The 20,790-nt window shown below is 41.6% G+C and overlaps 2 protein-coding genes across 2 annotated transcripts in view; one reads left to right on the top strand and one right to left on the bottom strand.

The window, feature by feature from the left end:
• NFE2L1 (NFE2 like bZIP transcription factor 1) overlaps positions 1-20,790 on the top strand; it is a 592,815-nt gene that overhangs the window by 105,009 nt on the left and 467,016 nt on the right. The gene's annotated exons all lie outside the window — the stretch shown is intronic.
• Positions 1-20,790, bottom strand: part of SKAP1 (src kinase associated phosphoprotein 1) — a 296,819-nt gene that overhangs the window by 35,703 nt on the left and 240,326 nt on the right. The window contains exons 5-9 of the mRNA XM_052658022.1: positions 12,773-12,850; positions 11,751-11,834; positions 8,874-8,998; positions 6,508-6,571; positions 4,174-4,383 (exon numbers count right to left, since the gene is read on the bottom strand). Of these exons, the coding sequence (XP_052513982.1) occupies positions 4,174-4,383; positions 6,508-6,571; positions 8,874-8,998; positions 11,751-11,834; positions 12,773-12,850 (561 nt within the window). The remainder of the gene's footprint in view (positions 1-4,173; positions 4,384-6,507; positions 6,572-8,873; positions 8,999-11,750; positions 11,835-12,772; positions 12,851-20,790) is intronic.

Genomic DNA, 20,790 nt, shown 5'->3' with positions numbered 1-20,790 from the left:
CCCCTTTCACAGACTGGGGGCAGGGATTCGAAGTAAAAGAAAATGCACGGTTCCAGTTTTGGTGCTGGTCAAAAGCAGGTTTGTCTGGAGCCAGGGGTGCACAGGGCCGCGGGGAAGAAAAGGCCAAGAAGGGGCCCGACGGTAGCTTTGATTCTTTGATGCGCCCCTCATGGAGCCCTGCTTTTCCATGAAATTGGAACTTGTTTCTTCACAAACTTTTGTCTGCTTTTCTTCTTTCCTTAGACTTCTTGCTACCATCATTCCCCCTTTCTGTGGGTCTGGACAATTGTATGGGGGAAAAATAATTCCACAGAATGGTTTCCATTTGTCTCAAATGAAAAAAAAACAAAAAACCAGTTATCTGCTTTATCATAAAGTGATCTGGTTTCTGAGTCTATAATGACCCTCCAGGTTAGTGCGGGCAGCCTCAGAATGTGCACACATTCCCAGGGAAGGCGCTTTGTCTTTCCATGTGCTCTCCTGAAATCTCTCTAGACAACACGGCCAGATTCTGTTGCTACTGCAGCTGCTGCGAGGCCTCAGTTACAGCTCTTCAGTGGTCTCAGGTGCCTTGCTGGCTTCCAGGCTTGAGGCCCCAAAGAGAAACCTGATAAACAACTGTCCTTTTGTGGAATCTGGAATCATGAAACTGGGCCTGTGCTAGGCTGCAAAATAATTTGGGGGAGGGGTGAAAGAGGGTTCAGAAAAGCCTTCCATTTTCTACATATTGCTTTAGTATTTCTTTGTTGGTAGTTCCCTACAGTTTAATCTACTGCAAATGAGATCTTTAAAATCAAGGGCTCCCATATTCTTAACATGGATATTTAGAAATCCCAGTAGATAACAATCCTGAAACCATATTATCTAGGACTCACATTGTGGTCTTGGCTGAAAACCTCGAGTGCTCTGGTTTTCCCTCAAGGGAAGGAGAGTGCTAGCCATGTAGCAAATGCTAATTATCCCATGATTAATGTGATGTAGTGCATTTAATTTGATGATCCATACACTATTTTGATTAGGAAAAAACATTTTTGTATTGACTTGGTATACGTTACAGGCACTTTTCTTTCAAAACTAGGAAGTCCATTAAAATTATATTCTGGAAGGAGATCTCACTTACACAGCCTTCCCCATAGAGACAGTGAGGCTGGTGTAGGCCCCATCCCAAAGAAGAAGGAGAAGCAGAATTGACGGGCTAAATCTCCTCTACAAAGCACATTTAACTGTTACTGTGAGACATGTCTTAGAGGCCCAAGTCATTTGATTATTGATGAGTGTGCAATATTAGCACAATCCCACCTTACTGTCAATTGTCCCTCTACCCAGCACCTGTCTTCGCAGTAAAAATGGGCCTGAGCAGAAGGTGTGAGCCACTTTCCATCTGCTCAGGATTTTCAGTTTCACCTGCTTCACACGTATCATTGAAAATGTCCAACTGGACTGTCTTAGGTCTGGTTGGCGGAAATGGGGAATGAGCCAATTCCCAGGATTCTTCAAAGAGGCAACACTTTCTGTTTAAATGCCACCGAATGGAGAACAGCCAGCATTTACTGAACACTGCCTTTATGCCAGGGCTCTCAGTGCTTTACGCATTCTGTTCCAGGCTGCTCATGCATCCTTTGTGACAGCTACTACTGTTATTCCCATTTTACAGCTGGCAAAACCACCCCTGAGAAACAGGGCAGATAACTTGCTCAAGGTCTCACAGCTGGCAGATGGCAGAGCAGGTCCATCCTGACCCAGAGCCAGCATTGTTACTATGACATCATGCTGTGTCTCACATGTCACTGCTCAGGGGGTGGTCTTCTGAGATGAGTGTCAGGCTCCCTCACATCTTCCCTCAATTCCTCCAAGACAGGGAGGGTGGCACAGGCAAAACTAACCACAATTCCAGAAGCAACAAGCTGAGTAGCATGGACAGGAAGCTGGCTGATGGAGACTTGCGTCTGAAATAATCGCATCGTAATAAAATGCCAATAGATCCCAACTTCAATGCAGTATCTAAAAACTGTGATGGATAGAAGCTTTGGGGAAAGAACCTGTTGGCTGGGAACAGCCCTGTCCTTTAGAAAATAAACCAGCAAGTTGGCTGCTTTTGCCCTAACCTGGAAAGAGACCCTGGTTTTCCTGTGATGTGGCCTTCCTCACTTCTGAGGGGCAGTTGTTGTAAGCATAGGGTAAGTGGCTTTCCTCAAGAAAGTAGACCAGTCTCCATGTCCTTGGAGTCCACTCCAATATCCAAACTGGCATGAGCTTTGGCACGCTGGGCAGTGCCATAATGGCTGAGGGTAGGGTTTTAAGAGGCCTGGGAAGGATGGTTGCTAAGAAACCAGTCACACATTCAGTAACCCACCTGGGGTTAGGTTTTATTTTCTGAGGCATCTTTCCCTTTACTCTCCTTTGCTCTGTGTGTCTGAGCATCAGCTGCCTTCTCCCTGTTCCTCTGAGAAGTAAACACGGGCACTAGCAACCCTTCTTTGCTCCGCAGAAGGCTGAGTGGCTCTGTGAGGTTTTCCCAGAGCACTCTTACACAGCTGTGACCTCAAGTGGAGTGTCACCTGGATATCTCCCCCAGCCTGGACAGTAGCAAGTAGAATGTGAGCTTATCAGGAACCTCTGGCCAAGTTGGGGAGCACATCTCCTTTTAGGGGTTGTTGTGATTTAGATCCATTTCCGCACCCTGCTGTTGCAATGGAGCAGACTGTGAAAGGGAAGATTCTCAGAGGAGCTGTGTTTTAATGTAGCAATTTGATTCAATTTTCCACTCTATAAAATTACCCATCACTGCTCGTTGCTTTCTAACAGACACCTTCACTCTTAATTTAACAATCCTATCGAATTCTGCCAGGGAAATTGGAAAAATTTATCACCTGTGAAATTTTATTTTCCTTTGGTTGTATCTGTTTTTGTAAAACTTCATTAACGATGATGACTTGCTGAGGAAATTATCATTTTTTTTTTTAACTTCAGACACAAGAAATGGCTCGACCTCAACCAAGATATCATTTGCATAATAAAACACAACAAAAAGGCTGGGGAAGTCGGCGACTGGCAGAGGCTGGAAGTGCTGGGAGAAGAAGCAGGCTCTTCTTGTCGTGGGTTGGTGACTGAGTGCGTGAGGTCCCAGTCAGGAGGAAATGTACAGCTACAGCCCTGCAACTCAGGAAGCAATGACGTAGCTTCTCCCCAAGGGAGAGATGAACGCGGTGTTGACAGGGTTGAACCCTTCTTAGGAAGGCTTGAAATGTCGGTTGCTTACTGACAATATTTTTAGCAACCAGCCCTGACTTCAGGGGCCTGAGTGTTAGGTTCACCTCAGCTCCTAGGTTCATCTGGGATTGAGGTTTAAATTGCTATAAATTTAGACTTAACTTGGATTTCTCGGCAGAGCACTGAACTCCTGGCAAATTTCCACAGGAGCGATCTTTCTGAATGGACTTGGAGATTCAGCGTTCTGTGGTCTAACTACCTCACCATTAAAAGGCTCAGGCTTCATTTTTTGCACAGTCTGACCCCCACTGGGCTCTGCACTGTTCAGCAGCTGCTATTACCCACACATGAAGTGGCTGGGCAGGAGCAGGGATGACTACACAGTTTTTGAGATGCTGGTTATCATGCCTTCGGAAAAAAAAGAAATACGTACAGTAGACCTGGGGTAATGGTGGGCAGAGGACGCATGCTAGGTCTATTAGCAAGAGATGGGATTTGATTCGTGTGTATCTGGACTAGGCAAAGGTGAACTGTGCTCTGTCAAGGCTTTACTGTGTTACTGAAAAGGCTTGTCAGCGTTTATATTTCTGCAGTCTTTTCATATCCTTCATCATTTGAGGTGACTTGCCATTATCTTCACAATTACACAGAAAAGAAGTTCAAACTAGAGAGTTTTGATGAAGCTCGCGGTGAACCTATGAGAACCGGCATGAGTATTCTTGACTCTTGAATCTGTTGATGTTTGTAATAAATTACTTCACGTGCAGAGATAAAAGACACTCCCCACCCCCATCAACTCATCTTGCTCCCAGGGCAGGGCTTCTGTGCTGGGAATCACGGAAGCTTCCCTGTTGTGCCTCCTTCAGAGGTTTGGCTTCCTCTGGAGCTGTCCAAGTCGTACTCTTCCACCAGGTCTAGAGTGTCTAAACCAGAGGAAGGCAGTTAGAAGACGAAGTGTCTCACCTGGTAAGATTTCATAAATATCTTCTTCTTTCTCCTCCGTAGCCTCTTTGAGCCCCACGCTACCAGGCAAGAGGACGGGTCTGCTTTGGGAACCAGAATTCGAGGAGTCAAAACCATCGATATCATCGTACATCTCTTCTTCTTCCTCTTTCTCCTCTTCCTCCTCCTCCTCTTCCTCCTCTTCATACGGAATGGTTAAGGAGCTCAGGTCTGTCAGGGCAGAGATGAGAATGAATCAAGATAGGGTGAAAAGGAAAAGGGTAAGGCAGGGAAGGAAGGAGGGAGGAGGAGGAGGAGGGATGAGAATAAAACATGTCAGAAGAAAATGAAACACCAGGTTAAGTGCTGTTATTTCTAATGTGGGACTTGGTGGCAGGAAATCTACAGAAAAGGCCAGACTAGCACTGCATCAGGTTTAAACCATCAACATAAATCCTTCCTTGCAATAAAACTTGATCAGGATGAAGCAGCCCTGAAAAGTATGGGTGTGTGAGAGCACACGAGGTGAAGGGAAGAGAATAGGCCAGAAGAGGAAATGCCAGCGTGCTTCGCGCTGCTTGTCAACTGGAAAACTGGGAGGGTGAGTGATGGCCTAGGTTCTCCAGGGCGCACGGAGCCTGGGAACTATGGTGGCTTCCATAGGATACCTGAGCTGTCACGAGCTCATTCATCTCCCCCATGGTCTCACTGCAGAATTTCAGAGAGGTTTGCTTGTAAAGAGAAGAGCGGACAAAAGTGGAAGAGGAAGAGAAAGTGGGATGTGGAAAAATATAACAGTAATATAGGACCAGATGGAATGGCTGAGTGATGTGGTTTCCATGTCCTTTTGCAACTGTACAGTCTGGCTGACCTTAAAATGGGTCACCACATAGAGGATGTTGAGCCATTACAGCACTGGGGAGCACGGGGCAGGAGAGGGAGATTGCTTTCTTATTTTAATGGGGAACTGGGAAGGTTCATTCTCTGAGGCGCAGTATAGTGCTCTCTGAAACCCTGCTGAGGGGCCTCTGCAGGATGGGCGAGAGCAAGCAGGATGCTCTGGGGAAGAAAGAATAGAGAGACATCCGATGCTCATTTCGAAATGCAGTAAAACTGTTTGGCTTGATTAGGCTTTTAATAAAGATTTTGCAACTATTTTCATCTGAATTCTGGTGCCACCTCATATGAAGAAGGGATCAAAGACACATCTGTGGCTTAAACCATATGTTATTATTTTGTTTGTTTTAAAATAAAATGGAATGAATAATTTCTTCAATGTGGGATTCTGAAAGTACCACAGGGTACAGCTCAATAAAGCTGCTTGGAGTTTTATTGAGGTTTACACACTTAGGGGTATATTACACGCATAAATCCAAGGCACCTAGATGAGAGCGTACCCTGTAGTCTCACCATCAATGTTCATGTTTGCCTAGTTCTAGTCTATTATACGTGATGCTCTTGGTAGTTGCAATAGTTTGTTCCTGTGATAGTAAAGGCATAAACTGAGTAAAAGAGGCAATTGTAATTAAAGCTCTGGTGCTTCCTTCTTTTTTATCCACAATAAAATCTTATAGCAGAATTAAAAAAACTAGATGAAAAGGCTTGGTGTTTTTAGGTTGATGTTCTTCTCACTAGGTCTTGGGTCACGTATGAAGTTGGTGCTTCTGCCTTTCTGCAGAGGCAGGGTCCTGCCATGAGGTATGTGTACCATCAAGAGGGTTATCAGTGTCAGGCGATAGACTCCAGGCTGGCTGCTCCTACCTGCCAGGCCCCTCCCAGACAAGGCTGCCTGGGCCCTGTCACTGCTGTGCCTACAGGATGGCCAGCAGAGGGTACTCTAAGAGCAGTCATTTAACATCTTCAGGCAGGACTCTTCCCAGTCAAAGCAAAGAGCCTTTGACTGTGGTTTGGGAAACAGCAATTTGCTTTTTGTGTCCAACGTTCTTAAAGGCCACCTAGATGAGTTTATATTTCTACCTGACTAAAACTGGAAGATTTTGAACCTAAACCACATCTAGATGACTTTGGTATCATGTATTTCCTTTCCAGAATATAAGGGGTTACGAGATACTGAATTGAGCTGAGCTGGTTTTTAGCATCTCTTTTCTGGTGATTATAAATATTACAGACCTGCCTGTAGGTAGGTGGAAAAGCTAGAATGATACTAGAGGTCACCTCCAGGTTGATGGTTTCTTTTCCTTCTGAATCACACATGGTACTATTTGTTGTTATGTGAAAGATATGATAGGGAGAATGGGCAGATAAAAATATATTGAAGTCCATGGATTATATTTATACAATACAACTTGAATTGAAAACAGACTGAAATACTGTTTCTGTAATAACGATACTTACCCTTTAACAAGAAACCTATTTGATCCACCCAGTCTCTGGCTTCAGCTGGACTAGAAGCTGTAAACTAGAGAAAAATTAGTGCATTAGTTTATCACTTTCACTAAAATTTCTGTGACTCCTTTAGGGAGGTTCAAGGGGAGGAATCTTGTGAGCTGAACTGCAGAGTCAAGTAGAAGGCTCAGAATTCTCATTAATTCTCAGATTCCTGAGAATTAAAATTTAGAAAAAAGATCAAAATCCCACTCAAAGAGGTTTTTCTCCTTCAGTAACTTTGCATACCCAAAGTTGACAGCTGGATTTGAATCCTGAATTCATGTTCATGTGCATTCATTCATTTGATTACCCATTCATTCATCAGGCATTTATTGAGAACAGTTTACAGAGAAAAAGGGAAACCCAAATTCCTGACTTCAGATCAACGTGTCAGTTTTGGAGATAGCACACACACTTGACAAGGGAACACTACAAAGTAAGTGCATCTGAAAACAGCTGGATGTTGAGAAAAGACAGGGAGCACTTATCATCACCTATGGTAAGCCAGGGAGGCTTGTTGAAGTAATACTGTTTGGGTTGAATTTTTAAAGAGAGTTGGTGGAAACTGGTGGAGGGAGCTGAACATTTCAGGTAGGGCGAACCAGCCGCCAAAGATTAGAAATGAGACCATCAAGTATAGGGAAGGTAGGCAGATCAGCTTGACTGGAGAACAGTTAACAGATGAAGCTGGAGAGCTGAGGGTCAAAGAATTGAGGAAAAGGCTTTGAGTATTAGGAATTCAGATTTCAAGTGCAGGCAATACAGATGAAGCCACTGTAAATTCTAGCAAAAGGAGAGAGAGATTCTTTCACTTGTTGTGAGTAGGACAGACTGAAATAGGGAGAAATTTGAGACAGATCAACTAGAAGGCTACTTAACTAGTCCTCTGAAGGAAGTGACAGGGACTCAACTATTGTGATGGCTGTAGAAATAAATCAGAAGGGAAAGATCCAAAGGATATTGTAGAGGAAGAAGCCACAGACTATGGTAATGACTTGGATTCAATGGGCCAAAGAAAAGAAGTAAACAAACTCTACATCCTGATTCACAAAACAGGCCATCACAGGCTTTAGTAATTTCTTATTTTAAATGAATCAACTTGAAATGACTGTTCCTGAAAAACATTTTTATTATCTGGTCAGTAGGGTAAGATAAAAACATGTGCTGTACAAGAAACTTAGATTCCTGCTTAAAACTTATTAATAAATACTGTCATTCTTGATTTCTTAAAAACACTTGTCTATACAAATGACTAGGGAAATTGTTTTAGACTTACATAAATTTTTATCTGGGCCTTGCAAATCAGAACTTAATAATAAAAATAGGTCTATAAAAAATTCCATAGAAAAGTTTGGTTTAAATTGAAAAATTTCTTTTGAAATTACATAATTAAAACCTAGGTCAGTTTTACAAAATAAGGGTGAGGATACTGTAGAAACAGGAAAGGATGAGTGCTGAGAAAGACTTGAAGGGTCAAAGGGTTACGTAAGTGGTTAATATTAACCTTAGCATGGCTTTTCTCTTTTTCTTAAGTTAGCTAAAGTTTTTCTAAATTGTTTTAGTACAACTGTGATAAAAGTAGCCAACAAGGAGGAAAGAATATGTGTATACACCCACAAATTATGTGTATTCAATGTAAAAGTATATTTTTGGTGAAAAATCACTATATTCCCATATTCAGACTTTTTTTGGCCTTTTAAATTTTATAATGCATTACCTATTATATCAAATATATAAAAACGAACACAGTGAAGACTGTCTCTCTCACCCCCACTCAAGTCCTCTAGTTCCTCAGTAGTCACTCTTATTACTCAGTACTCATTGCTTCTAGTATCTTAGAAATCTTTCCAGAGATATGCAGTGCACCTACACACAGGAAGATTATTTTGGATAGCAAGATGAATATGCAAAAATGAATTATTTCTTCACTCTACAGTCAGATTTCTCTTTTTCTGGATTTCATAAAAGGAAGTGAAGATTATCAGTTGAAAAAGAAAGTGAATGGAAATTAAAGCCATGGAATTAGAGACTGAATAAAGAATTGGGTTGTGTGCTGCAACAGACAAGACTTTCAACTGCAGAAAGAGACTGAGAAGGGAAGGGATGAAGAGACGGAAGCCTGGCAAAGGCAGCATCTAGGATGGATGGATGAATGTGGCAACAGAAGGGTGGGCACAACACAGCAAAGGTCGAGGGCATGTCAAGAAAGAAAGTCTTGCTAAGAAACGACAGGTAACAAAGGATGGCATCCAGCATCACAACCACAGCTCACATGCAACATGGAACAAAACTGCGACACTAATGAGGATCTCCAGCTCTTCGGCTCATCCTACCTCATAGCTGCGCCTATCCTGGGAGATCAGCTCAAAGCAGGATTCTTTCTTGGAATCTTTTCGCAGGTAGGGGGCCATCCGTACACTGTAGCCCTTAATGAGGAAGATCCCTTTGGGCTGCTTGCCTGCAAGACAGGAAAGCTTCCTTTATCTCTAGAGAGATGCAACTGCCAAGGGAGGGCATCTTCTCTGGATGTAAAATAAAAGCACAGAAACAGCTGTTACCTCCCTGAGGAACCACAATAGTCGAGGAAGGGTTATTAGAGAAGCTTAAGAAGAGGCTACTGTGACAGCCAGGCAGAGATCACTGCCAAGCTAGGGAATGCAACATGAAAGATTATTTTGCCAAAAGAGGACAATGGAGACAGAGAATTTATTAGAATGTTAAGAGATCTATAACAAGAGAAAGAAGAAATTATTACGGGGGGTGGGGGGAGAGCGTGGCTGTAAACATGAGGCTCTTGAAGCCTATTACAGAGCTGAAACATTATTATCAGGGCCAGCAGAGCACATGTGAGGGGAGGGACAGCAGCCCAAGGGGCATTATAAGTCCGGGTTCTCCTCTGATGTCTTACGTAGCATTTGAGCTAGACTTCTCTTCCTCTCCTGTTGGTCAGGTGGAAGTTCACGCTAGAGGGAGAATAATTAAAACTCAGTATTTTATCCCCCTTGCAAGCAGTCAGATTGGGAAGCAGCAGAGTACTGTTGAGTTTCGTTAGATGATGAGGGAGGGAGTGTTAAAGGAAAAGGACCCTAAGTGAGTGAAAGGAGAGACGACTATGCCTGTCACTCTTAAAAAAAAATTAGAAACAGAAAAAGAGGGGGTGGTGCCCAGTGATTTTACGTCCTTGTGGTGTGGTTCAGAACTTGTAGAAGAACACAGCCACAGTGTCTGGGTGATGCTTTCTGTCCTGTAGAATAAATAAATTTCTTTGTTTTGGCCGCACCTCACAGCATGTGGTTCCCTGACGAGGTTTTCAACCCAAGCCCCCTTGCATTGGAAGCATGGAGTCTTGACCACGGGACCACCAGGGAAGTCCCTAGAATGAATTACTTTTTGATGATGATGATGAGAGGGGTGGCAGTGGGAAGAAAATAGTTACAGAAAAGTAAAAGAATCTGTCCTCACCTGGTTGAGCTAAAAGAAATACACAAACACTCTGTACTTACTAAGAAAATGTCTTGGGCACAATAAGAAGTAACTGGCAAGAAGGGAGCCATGCAACAGTGCTTTTTGACACCAGAATCTTTTTTGTTAAAGTATCTCTTCTTGCTCTAACTGGCCACTAAAATGCTTTGCTGTTCTTTGGTCACCAGATTTTATTTCACTCTGATGGCAAAATGGTCAATAAAAGTCTCCAAGCCTCTCGCTCTTGCTCTCCCTCCTCACCTTGCGTGGGAAGGATTCTGAATGAATGAACGTGATACCTGGTTTTATATCCAGATATACCAACCACGTATTTAAATGTAAGGGAAATGATAAACATTTTACCAAGGACATATACGTTACATTAGTTTGAAGGTTCAAAATAAGAAAAGAAAACCTGGCTAGCCTAGAATTCAGGGGAGAAATTTTAGTTGCTGGATTTGAGAGTGGGCTAGGGGTTGGAAGGATGCAGGAGGCTTATTATTCAGGTTTTGAGTTATGCTACTATCATTTCCAAGTACACCTCACACTTTACCCATATATGGGAAAGGCTCTGAGGAATCGTGATGGTGAACCCAAGATGAAGGTTAGTAATAACTGTTGCAGGCAGAGAGGCAGAGTGAGGTAACTGCCTTGAAGCCCAAGATCTAATCTGAAGGATTCCATATCATTTAGCAAAGCTGTTCTTTCTGCTACTTTTGAGCCAAAGGTGCAGGAAGTCCAAAGGCAACTGAGTAAGTATCTGACTATTCCCTTGACTAGTTATCCAGGCTTTGGGAGAGGAATAAGTCCAGGAAAGAAGGAAGAAGAGAAACAGAAAATTACTGAAAGGACAATAAAGGATTTACTTTGGACCACTCGCCTCTGTAAGGTGGTAGAACCCAAAGAAATCCCTGCAAGATTGCTACTTTATCTTCCTCTTGCGTTGCAGCATTACTCCTGCAGCAGTCTATCCGGCAGGAAGGAATTCCCTATTTCAAAGTTTGCATTCACCTACAATGATAACTTTTAGCTTGTAGTTATTTGTAGCTCCTCCAGTTTGTGCTTATATCTTCTATTCCTTCTCATGAACTAAGCAAGAGTGATAAGCTGGGATGGGAGGTCTTTTAGGGATAGCTCATGAGTGTTGTGGCTGATTGAGTCAGTGGTGGCTCATAAGAAGCTGCTTCTGGCTTGGGTCAACACTTTGCTGCTGCTGCCATCTGGCTGAAGGGTGTCTCTTGGGCACAGCAACTACTGGGGTCTCAACACTCCATGGCTCTAGGGATGTCCATTGGATTACATCCCAGGAGCCAGTAGGATAAAGTTTGAAGCATGCTCTTAGAGAGTTCGTACTCAAAGGTTATATTTCTGGGCTGTTGGTAAGCTGCTAAAATCCTTCTCAGAATTATTATTTTTCAATATTTAACCTATGTTATTAATGCCTATAAAGTGTTTGAAGTTCTTTTTTAACAAATGCCAAGGCATTTGACCTCAATAATATGTTATTAGTCATAAGGTAGCCTTTTGATATGCTGACCACATTATCCTAGTGCTTAAAGGGGCTATAATTTCTAAATTGGTATGAGTTTTTGGTGATGAGCAAGGTATTATTTAGCCAAGCTTCTTTCCAGCATGTCTCTTTACGGGTGTTAGTTAAGGACTACTAAGTTTAGATCTAAGTGCTTGAGAATTTACGAAGTGCTTGTATCCAGGAGTGAGATGCTGCTGTGCAAATGAAGAACACTTACTTTTCTCATTGGCATAGTAGTAGAAGAGGCCTCTGCTGACAACACACCATCGCTTCTGCCACTCTGATCCAAAGAAACTATGATCTAAACAGAAGAGCAGTAAGGGACATAAATTCAGGTAACTACAATCACTGAAGAGTCTGTAAAATCCAACAACACACAGTCCAGTGTGTTATTGTTTTATTTTCCAGGTTAATGGACTGTAAAACCCTCCCTTTCACTCCCACAGGTTATCCCATATTGACTCAGAGTGCAGAGGACTCACTCAGTTAAAGGCCCAAGTTCTAAACAGGTTTTGCTTGCTCTGACCTCAGTGGTTTCTCTACATTTCCTTTATCTTTCAGGTTCTATTCTCATCCTATAGTTATAAAATTCTCCACATCTCCAGATCTTTATGTGTTGTTGTCTTTTCAGTTCAGTTGCTCAGTCGTGTCTGACTCTTTGCGACCCCATGAACTGCTGCATGCCAGGCCTCCCTGTCCATCACCAACTCCCGGAGTCCACTCAAACCCATGTCCATGACACTCTAGGCCATGGGCATGAGCAAGGCTTTCTTTGTACTAAGCCAATCTGCGTGAGTGTTAAACCTGGTACTCCAACCCTACTATCCTAATTAAAGAGTGAGAGCTGAAGATTTGGACTTGTCTGAAACTTGAAAGTCAGCTGCTTCACATATGATATAAAAATTGCACTTGAGGCAACACAGTTTCACTCTTTATGGGTGTACACTGAGAGATGAGAACAAGAATACAGTCATTCATTTATTCATTCAACAAGTAATTACTAAGCAGGTGTACCAGGTGAACAAGACAGAAATCAATCCCTCTCCTGATGAAGTGGAGATCTGGGGCCAGGTCTTTCCAGCCTACACACAGGTACCAGGCTTTTCTTTTTCCCTCTCCCCTTGCCTTATGCCTGCCTAGTATAGCACTGGGCACAGAGAATGTGTTCCCTAGGCTGGCCCTTTTTCCTCATTTCCATTCTCTTTTGGAATGTTCTAAGATCTGGGGTCTAATCAGTACCTTTGCTTTTCTTCTCTAAGTATCCTTGCTTGATGATATTATCAAGCTCTTGAGCTCCTCTTTCAATGTCTTCCATTCCTAAAAGGAATAAGAGCAAAATGTTTTGTTGAAATCCGACAGAATTTTCATTGATTTGGGCTACTTGAGATAATCTACATTAATGAAGAGGTGCAGACGGGCTATTGCTTAAATATGATACAGAATAAAACAATCTCCAGATGACTGGAGGGGAGTACATTTTCTTTCTTTCTCATTATATCTAATGCCGAAATTGCTTAAAATGACTTAAATATAATATTGGTCTGTACAAGGGAGGTTGTTTAAATGTGCACTGATTGGTAAGAAAAGGACTCCAGGCGAGGAGGAGGAGGATGTGGTGCGCGGAGAGGAAACGGCTGGCGAAAACAAGCCGGAACATGATGATGGGAACAGCAATAGTAGTCATGTAAAAATCTTTTTACCGAGAAAGCTGCTTGAATGTCTGCCGAAATGTTCAAGTTTACCCAAAGAGAGGCACCGATGGAACATTAATGGGAGATCATGATGCAGCCGTCCTTTTGGATTTCTTTTTAATAATGTGTGACCCTTCACCTTTGATCCCCTGACCTGCATTACCTTGGCTCTCACCACACACTTGTTCATGGGCGCGGCGAGAAGAGGGAGCCACAGAGCGGGAGCCAGGAGGGCTGCCACTGGAGTGAGAGCTGGCAGAACTCTTAGGGAGAGTGCAGCCATCCTGCCAGCGCCATGTCTGGCTTCAAGACAATTCTATTAGTGAATTAACTGTACTCAAAACCCGACATTAATTTGATTCAAATGTTACTAAAAATGAAATAGATTAAAGCGACCCAGTCTTGCTTCATTCAGAGTTATGAAAGAGATCTCTGGCCTGACCTGGCTCTGTCCACGTGTCATCTGGTCACAGAGGCCTGTGTGACCACCTGTACACCCACATCCCACTGTCGGTCCCGTCAGGGAGCTGCCCTTTATGGAAGAGCGATGATCTGTTTGTTGGCCCCTGTCTGACTCCCGGGAGAATAGAAGCTCCATGAGAGCAGGGCAAGGCCTCTGACATGTGCACCCAGTGTCCCCAGAACCCAGGACAAAACCTACAGTGTAGAGTCTAAGTACATGCTGCCCAGCGGGGGAGTGGGCATCTCATCCTTCCTGAATGTTTTCCTTTAATATACCTCTTTTACATGACTTCTCAGCATGACAAAGCAGTTAAGTTTGAGGGGAGGAATAGAAAAACTTTGTTGTAATTGAAATGACTGTAGGACTGGTAGAGGGTACATATCAGGCCTCAGAGTTAAGATTACAATAAAACTTTCTACGTGTTACAAAAAAAAAGAAAAGGACTCCAAAAAACTAAGAATTTGCTTAACTAAACACACACTCACCTTTTTCTAACAAACAGAAAGTCACCTTAGTAAACATATTTTTATTAAGTTCACACAAAGAAAGGCTATGCATAGCTGAACTTGGCAATAATTGCCAAATCCCGGTTTTGTCAATGTCAAGGGAAAAGTCTAGGAATGGTAGAAGCCTTTACACAGAGAAGATCTGAATCTGACACCAGCTTTTAATTGTATGCTGCTAACACTCTTGGCTTTCAATTAGCCTCATTAGGTACAAATTTATTGAGAAGTCAAGATCCTAATTTGTCTTCCACCACTAGGGTTTATACTTATTTTACAGAAGGGAGGGGTAAAGGTCAGAGACAAAGAGAAAGGAATTTAGTTCTCAAAAAAATAAACAACAGCAAAAACAATTAAAAACTCTGTACTTCTTAATTAGGAGAAATGAAGGGAGTGGGCTAGCATAGTCCTAATATTCATTCTTTTTAGGTTCGGGGACTAAACCTTTTGCTTCTACGCCGTTTCCAGCTTAATTTCAAAAATGTAGATCAGAAGAGCTCTTTCTTTTTTAGCTGAGTGCCTGATTCTTTTTCCTATTTGTTCTTATTTTCAACTTCTTGTTCATGGGCTGTTTCCATTTGTGTGTTTTGCAGTTAGCAAACTCTGTGGCTGCTATAAATCTCCTGGATGGGTCTCAGGGTGCACACATGAGATGAACAGCAGCAAAGGAAAGTTCATCTGTCTAGGATTCTTTCATTTCTCCCACCCTTCTGAAAATTTTAATATCTCTTTGAAAATGTTCTCCAAGAAAACAGAGGCAGATCATACTGAGGGTGAGGACCTGGTGAGCTAAGCAAGCCCTTGAAGGAGAACCTATCCTCTCTGCCTGCTGTCAAAAAATAAATTGCTCCTAGAGGCCTAAAAATTAAATGAAAGACACAAGGGATAAGAAAAACAGGGTCCTTTAAGCCTGGAGTTTCCATCCTTTCTTCCCACCATTTCCTCCCCCCGTTTTTTAAGGTCTTGTTAAACTTAGAGACACAGTTTCTTAAGGATGCCGAGAGTCTGAATCATAAAAGACATGTTAAACATTCTATTAGAATTCAAACCTCCTTTTTTAATGCAAATCTAAATGCCATTTTATGGAACATCTATAATTATGAAAATGGGAAGACATTGCCTCGTGTGCAGGGAGAGTCTGTGAGTATGAATATTACATTAATGGGCCCACACCAGCTCACTGATCCTGCTGGCAGGAGCATAAAAAATGCTTGAGTGAAACTTTTATTTAGATGTTAAGACTCCAGGCCCCAGCGGGGTGACAGAGACAGTCCCTGTGAGTTGCCATCCGAGAGAGAGCTTGAATTGAATTACCCAGGGGGGAAGGAAGTAGTGATGAGCACTGCTTCGCTTATTTAATTTCATTTACTTTCAGTACATTATCAGCATGAGGCTTTTCTCTCCCTACCAACTGAAACCCAAGAATGCCACCACCAAGAAAACAAAGACATAATGCAGCAGAGATGTTTGAATTCAAACTTACTAATTTTAGGAGACTAGGGACAGCACCATCACTACCTTCTTACCTTAAAAGTCACACTTGGTTTGCTAAAATTGGGCACTGAATGAGTTGCTGAATTTCCTCTCTTGGTCATCCATCAACAAGATTCTGAAGAGGAAGAGAGCTGGAAATACAGTATTTTATATGCTGTGTTTTTGTAAGATGTGGTATGTTGCTATCTTATGAGAGGGAATCTGTACTGATGAGCTCTCTTGCCTGCATTCCCTTATGGGCAGTGGGAAAAAATGGGGGATTATAGGTGAAGTTTGGAATAGCTAGGGAAAAAAATTTGAACAAATCAATTTTTATTCTGTTGATTGTCTTCTATGTCTAAGGCACTCTGTGATGAGTGCAATAACAGAACTGTTCTCAATGTAAAGTTGACTCTGAGCCCAATCTTATTACCTCCACCATCTATTAGATAAACCCAGATGGGATCCAGATCAATCTCAATCCAAGGTGAGAAGCCACTGTGGCAATCAAGTTCTCTCCCCTTTCAGTGTCAGCTCAGAGTCTCACTGATCAAGAACTGGTGGTCCTGAGGATATACACATTAACTCCAGTCCTGTATGATGAGGCTGGAAGAGCCTTGTATGCCTGAATTCACAAGTGAACCGATATGCAGAGTTACTTCACATGTAATAGCAAGTATGTAGATGTTTTACAGGATGGTAATAAAAATATCATTTTTCCTATCATAAAAATGGAAGGAAGAAGCCACAAACAATTGCATGAGTTGCTATTTTAAGGCAAAAACATTTAAGTATATAAATTTTTTTTTTAATCAAGGCTTTTTGTCTATTACCTAAAAAAGATATCACCACCTTGATGGAAAAAAAGAGAAATGATTTAGATTTATTGGGAATAAATTGCCCTTTGGATAAACCTAGGGGTGTATCACATTATATCAGCACAAAACAGAATTGCATTAGTGTCATAATCTCTCTCTCCTACTGCACTTAACTAAACCTCTCAGAATAGCTCATATAAAGAAAAGATTCACTTAGCTGAAGGATGTAGGGCCATAAAGATAAGATCAACAGAGAAGAGTGTTACCCAGAAGTGATGGCCACCCAACTTTCATGACAGATGAAGATAAAAGAAATTCTCAGACATCTTTCTTTCCCCATCCAGATTCCTTTAAACCCTGTATCCCACCCACACCACATCTGCAGAGTAGAAGTCCATCTCTCAGCACTAAGCATGACTCCTTAGTTAGCCACGCACAGCAACAACAATGGGGGCCCTTTGGAGTGTGATACATTTCCATAAAGTAGTCAATAAAAAAGACACGGGAGCTTATGTGAGTCACGGCCTATTTAATCAGCTGCATTCTAGCCCACTGAGAAAAGAGAATTGGAGAAATCAGTTGGCAATACCACAGCACAAGGCTAATAGCACAAGAGGCTGCACAATTTCTATTGCAAAAAGGTTGCAGCAAAAAACAGTACCCACAAACTTTCATTATAGGTACTGGCTTGGTCTCTTGCCCAATCAACCTGAAATGAAAATCAATGATTTAAAAAATTCCACCTTTTGTTCAACATTTTCCTCTCCTGAAACTGGACTTCTATCCTCTCCTTTCCTTTTAATCCAGGTTCTTTTCAATTGTTTGAAAAAGAGACCAAGCCAACTCCATCCTGGAGACGGATAGCTACCTGGGGTGAATTTCAGGCAGGATGAAGTTTACCAGTTTCTTTCATTAAAGTACCCATGATATAGGACCTGGGATTTTGGGGGATGAGGTTGGATAAAATCTAAAATTTGAAGGTTGGGAATGATCAAGTTCCATTTGTGATTCCAATTCACTCACAGATCCCTGGGGTGTGTGTGCATTTGCAAGATGACAGATATATTTCACAGTGTCTCAAATGGACAAAATCAAAGGGGATATGGCAGGTAGGGTGGGAGGTATAGTAGTCCCCTGTCTGGTGGTGGTTAATCTCCAGCATCACTTTGCAGACAAAGGTCTGTGTAGTTAAACTTATGGTTTTTTCAGTAGTCACGTATGGATATGAGAGTTGGACCATAAAGAAGGCTGGGCACCAAACAATCGAAGCTTTTAAACTGTGTTGTTGGAGAAGACTCTTGAGAGTCCCTTGGACAGCAAGGAGATCAAACCAGCAATCTTAAAGGAAATCAACCCTGAATATACATTGGAAGGACTGATGCTGAAGCTGAAATTCCAATACTTTGGCCACCTGAGGAGAAGAGCCAACTCATTGGGAAAGACCCTGATACTGGGAACGATCGAGGGCCAGAGGAAAAGGGGGCAACAGAGGATGGGATGGTTATCGACTCAATGGACATGAGTTTGAGCCAACTCTGGGACACAGTGAAAGACAGGGAAGCCTGGCATGCTGCAGTCCATGGGGTCGCAAAGAGCTGGACGTGACTGAGCAACTGAATAATCTGTTGGTTAAATCCTCTCATTTGTTTTTGGTTTCTGAGTCCTTCTTTAATAAGTTCATTACTATTTTTCTTAGCTTCTTGCATTTCTGGATTACTTTTTGCTTTTCTTCTCAATTTTCAGAAACCAGTCAATAAATGATAGTTTGAGGTGTCTGGCAGGAAGTGTTCATCTTCTACACATGAAACAGGGACAATGGTTTCAATGACTTCCTTCATTAATCCCTTGGGACAGGCTCACATAAGTCTTGATCTGCTATGGTTCCATCCAATATCCACTTGAGTTTACATTTATTTCTCACACTTTTCAGTCTTTGTGTTTCGCTTATTAAGGAATATAGACTAACACATGTAAGGGGAAAAATTCTAAGCCATTAATAATAATAGATTTAATTGGATAGGAGATGAAAGGAAGGGATTGAACACAAAGTACTTAACCAAGTTCTTCAACAAACCATGACATAAGAAACTAAGAAACAAAATAAGTGCAATTGGAGCTAGACTGAAGGATGTCAGAGAGTGGTAGAAATCACACATATCGTTAAAACCAATGCAGGAGACAAATATTCAGGAGATCTTGATGGACCCTTGTTTGCCCTCCAGTATTTTAAGGTCTTAAAAAAAAAAATCTGTTAATCCAGGTAACAGACCAAACTGTAAAAATCTATGAAAGAAATTTATTACACTGAGGATACAGAAAATTCCCAGTAGAGTCTAGGCCAGAAGTGCTAAGAAGAAAATAGACAATTGATGTATAAAATTATTAAAACTAATACATTTTAATAAAAATGTTTTTTAAAAACCTAACAGGTCTTAACCTGCATTTTATCAAGCATTTTCACATTTAATTTGAGCTCCATAGCATCCCTGTGAAGTATGTATTACTACCATTTCCCCTTTATAGACTAGGAAATAGGCTTACTGAAATTACGGGATTTGCTGGAGGTTGCTCAGCTGGAAAAGCCCAAGCACTTTTCACCACCTTGAGTTTCAGCTGAAAAGACACATTCAGAAGTAGCTGAGGAAAGAAAGGGTCTTCCCACCTCACTTGCCCATAAGAGACCTCGTTTAAACATGGAAAATGTGGGACTTCCCTTGTGGTCCGGTGGTTAAAACTCCAATGCAGAGGGCACAGGTTTGATCCCTGGTTGGGGAACTAAGATCTCAAAGGCTGTGGGGTGCAGCCAAAAAAAAAAAAATTACAGAAAAAGAAATAGACATAATGTACAGTTATTTCAATACTTTAATATCAAAAAATTACTTTAAGGTCCTGTATTTCTCATTTACTTTGTAAGGTACTAGATGACTAATCTATAGAATTCTTTTAGGGCAAGTCTGTGTGAAATTCAAGAGATCAACAGATATGTTGAACAAAAATGAAAGAAAAAGAAAGCAATAAAAGGATACACAAGGAAAAGAAAATGCAAGGGAAAGAAACCTGGAGCTCTCAAACAGTGCTGCTTGAACACCAAGATTTGAAAGGCCTCTCTGACACAAGAGAAGAAAGAAAAGGAAGCCTGGTCCACTGTGGGGCTCATGCAGGAATCTTGGAGATGATTTATTTATTCTTTAAGGAAGAAATCTTGGTTTAAAAAGAAGGAAGATTTTTAAGTCAAATATCCAAATTGGTTTCTTTTCATAAACTGTCCATTAATAATGCCAAACTTGTTTGTTGTTTAGTCACTAAGTCATGTCTGACTCTTTTGTGACCCCATGGACTGTAGCCTGCCAGGTTCCTCTGTCCATGGTTATTTCCCAGGCAAGAATACTGGAGCGGGTTGTCATTTCCTTTTTCAGGGGATCTTCCCAACCAGAGATCGAGCCTGCGTCTCCTGCATTGGCAGGCAGATTCATTACCACTGAGCCAGCAGGGAAGCCCCAGTGCCAAGCTATAAGGTAACATACAGAAACAATTAATGTTCCTGGCATATGAAGAGACTTCTTGTTTCCACAAAAAGGCACTACACTAATTACCACAGACGCCTGTGCTTTTCAGGGATGTTCCTCTTCCATGTCTTTACTTTCAGTTGGATTTTACTTACAAGAAGTGAAAGTTTTGGAAAAAAGGCCTTCCAACTCTAAGTGTGATAACTTCAATGCACCAGCTCTAGCATCTAAATAAATGGGAATAAACAACAGCATCCAGTAAGTAAATAGTTCATCTAATCCAATGTAATAATTTATTAATTCTCAATCCTGGTATTAGGACACCAGGGCGTCTTTTGATCAGTTGACGGTATTGATAGAAATGGCAGAGATTTTGAGTAATTCACTTTAAGAATAAGAATGGATTCAAAGCTTTTCCATAATAATACCATCATTTACATTCAATATGCTTTCTTAAGGGAAAAGTCAATTAAAAATAACTTATAGTGTATTTTATTTATGCCACAGTCGATGGTGATTAAACACATTTGATGTAGTATTATAATCATGGCAATCAATGACTCCAACAGAGCTTTATATCCTTGAAAAAAAAATTGTGTTTCTTCAAAATCATGGGTTCTTATGGAAGCGCGTTGGAGACATAAATGTTGGTGGTCATGTGCTATGGGAAAAAAGATGGAGAATTCATGTAATCACCACAGAAATGGTTTAAACCCAGGAAGCCTCTTGTGTCTTCCGATTTTATTAATGACATGAATCTATAACTTGGGGCTTCCCTGGTAGCTCAGATGGTAAAGAATCTG

This window comes from Budorcas taxicolor, chromosome 19, assembly GCF_023091745.1.
Source record: "Budorcas taxicolor isolate Tak-1 chromosome 19, Takin1.1, whole genome shotgun sequence".
NCBI lineage: Eukaryota > Metazoa > Chordata > Mammalia > Artiodactyla > Bovidae > Budorcas > Budorcas taxicolor.
Note: the sequence above shows the minus strand (reverse complement) of the source record. Positions and strands in the feature narration are given on the sequence as shown.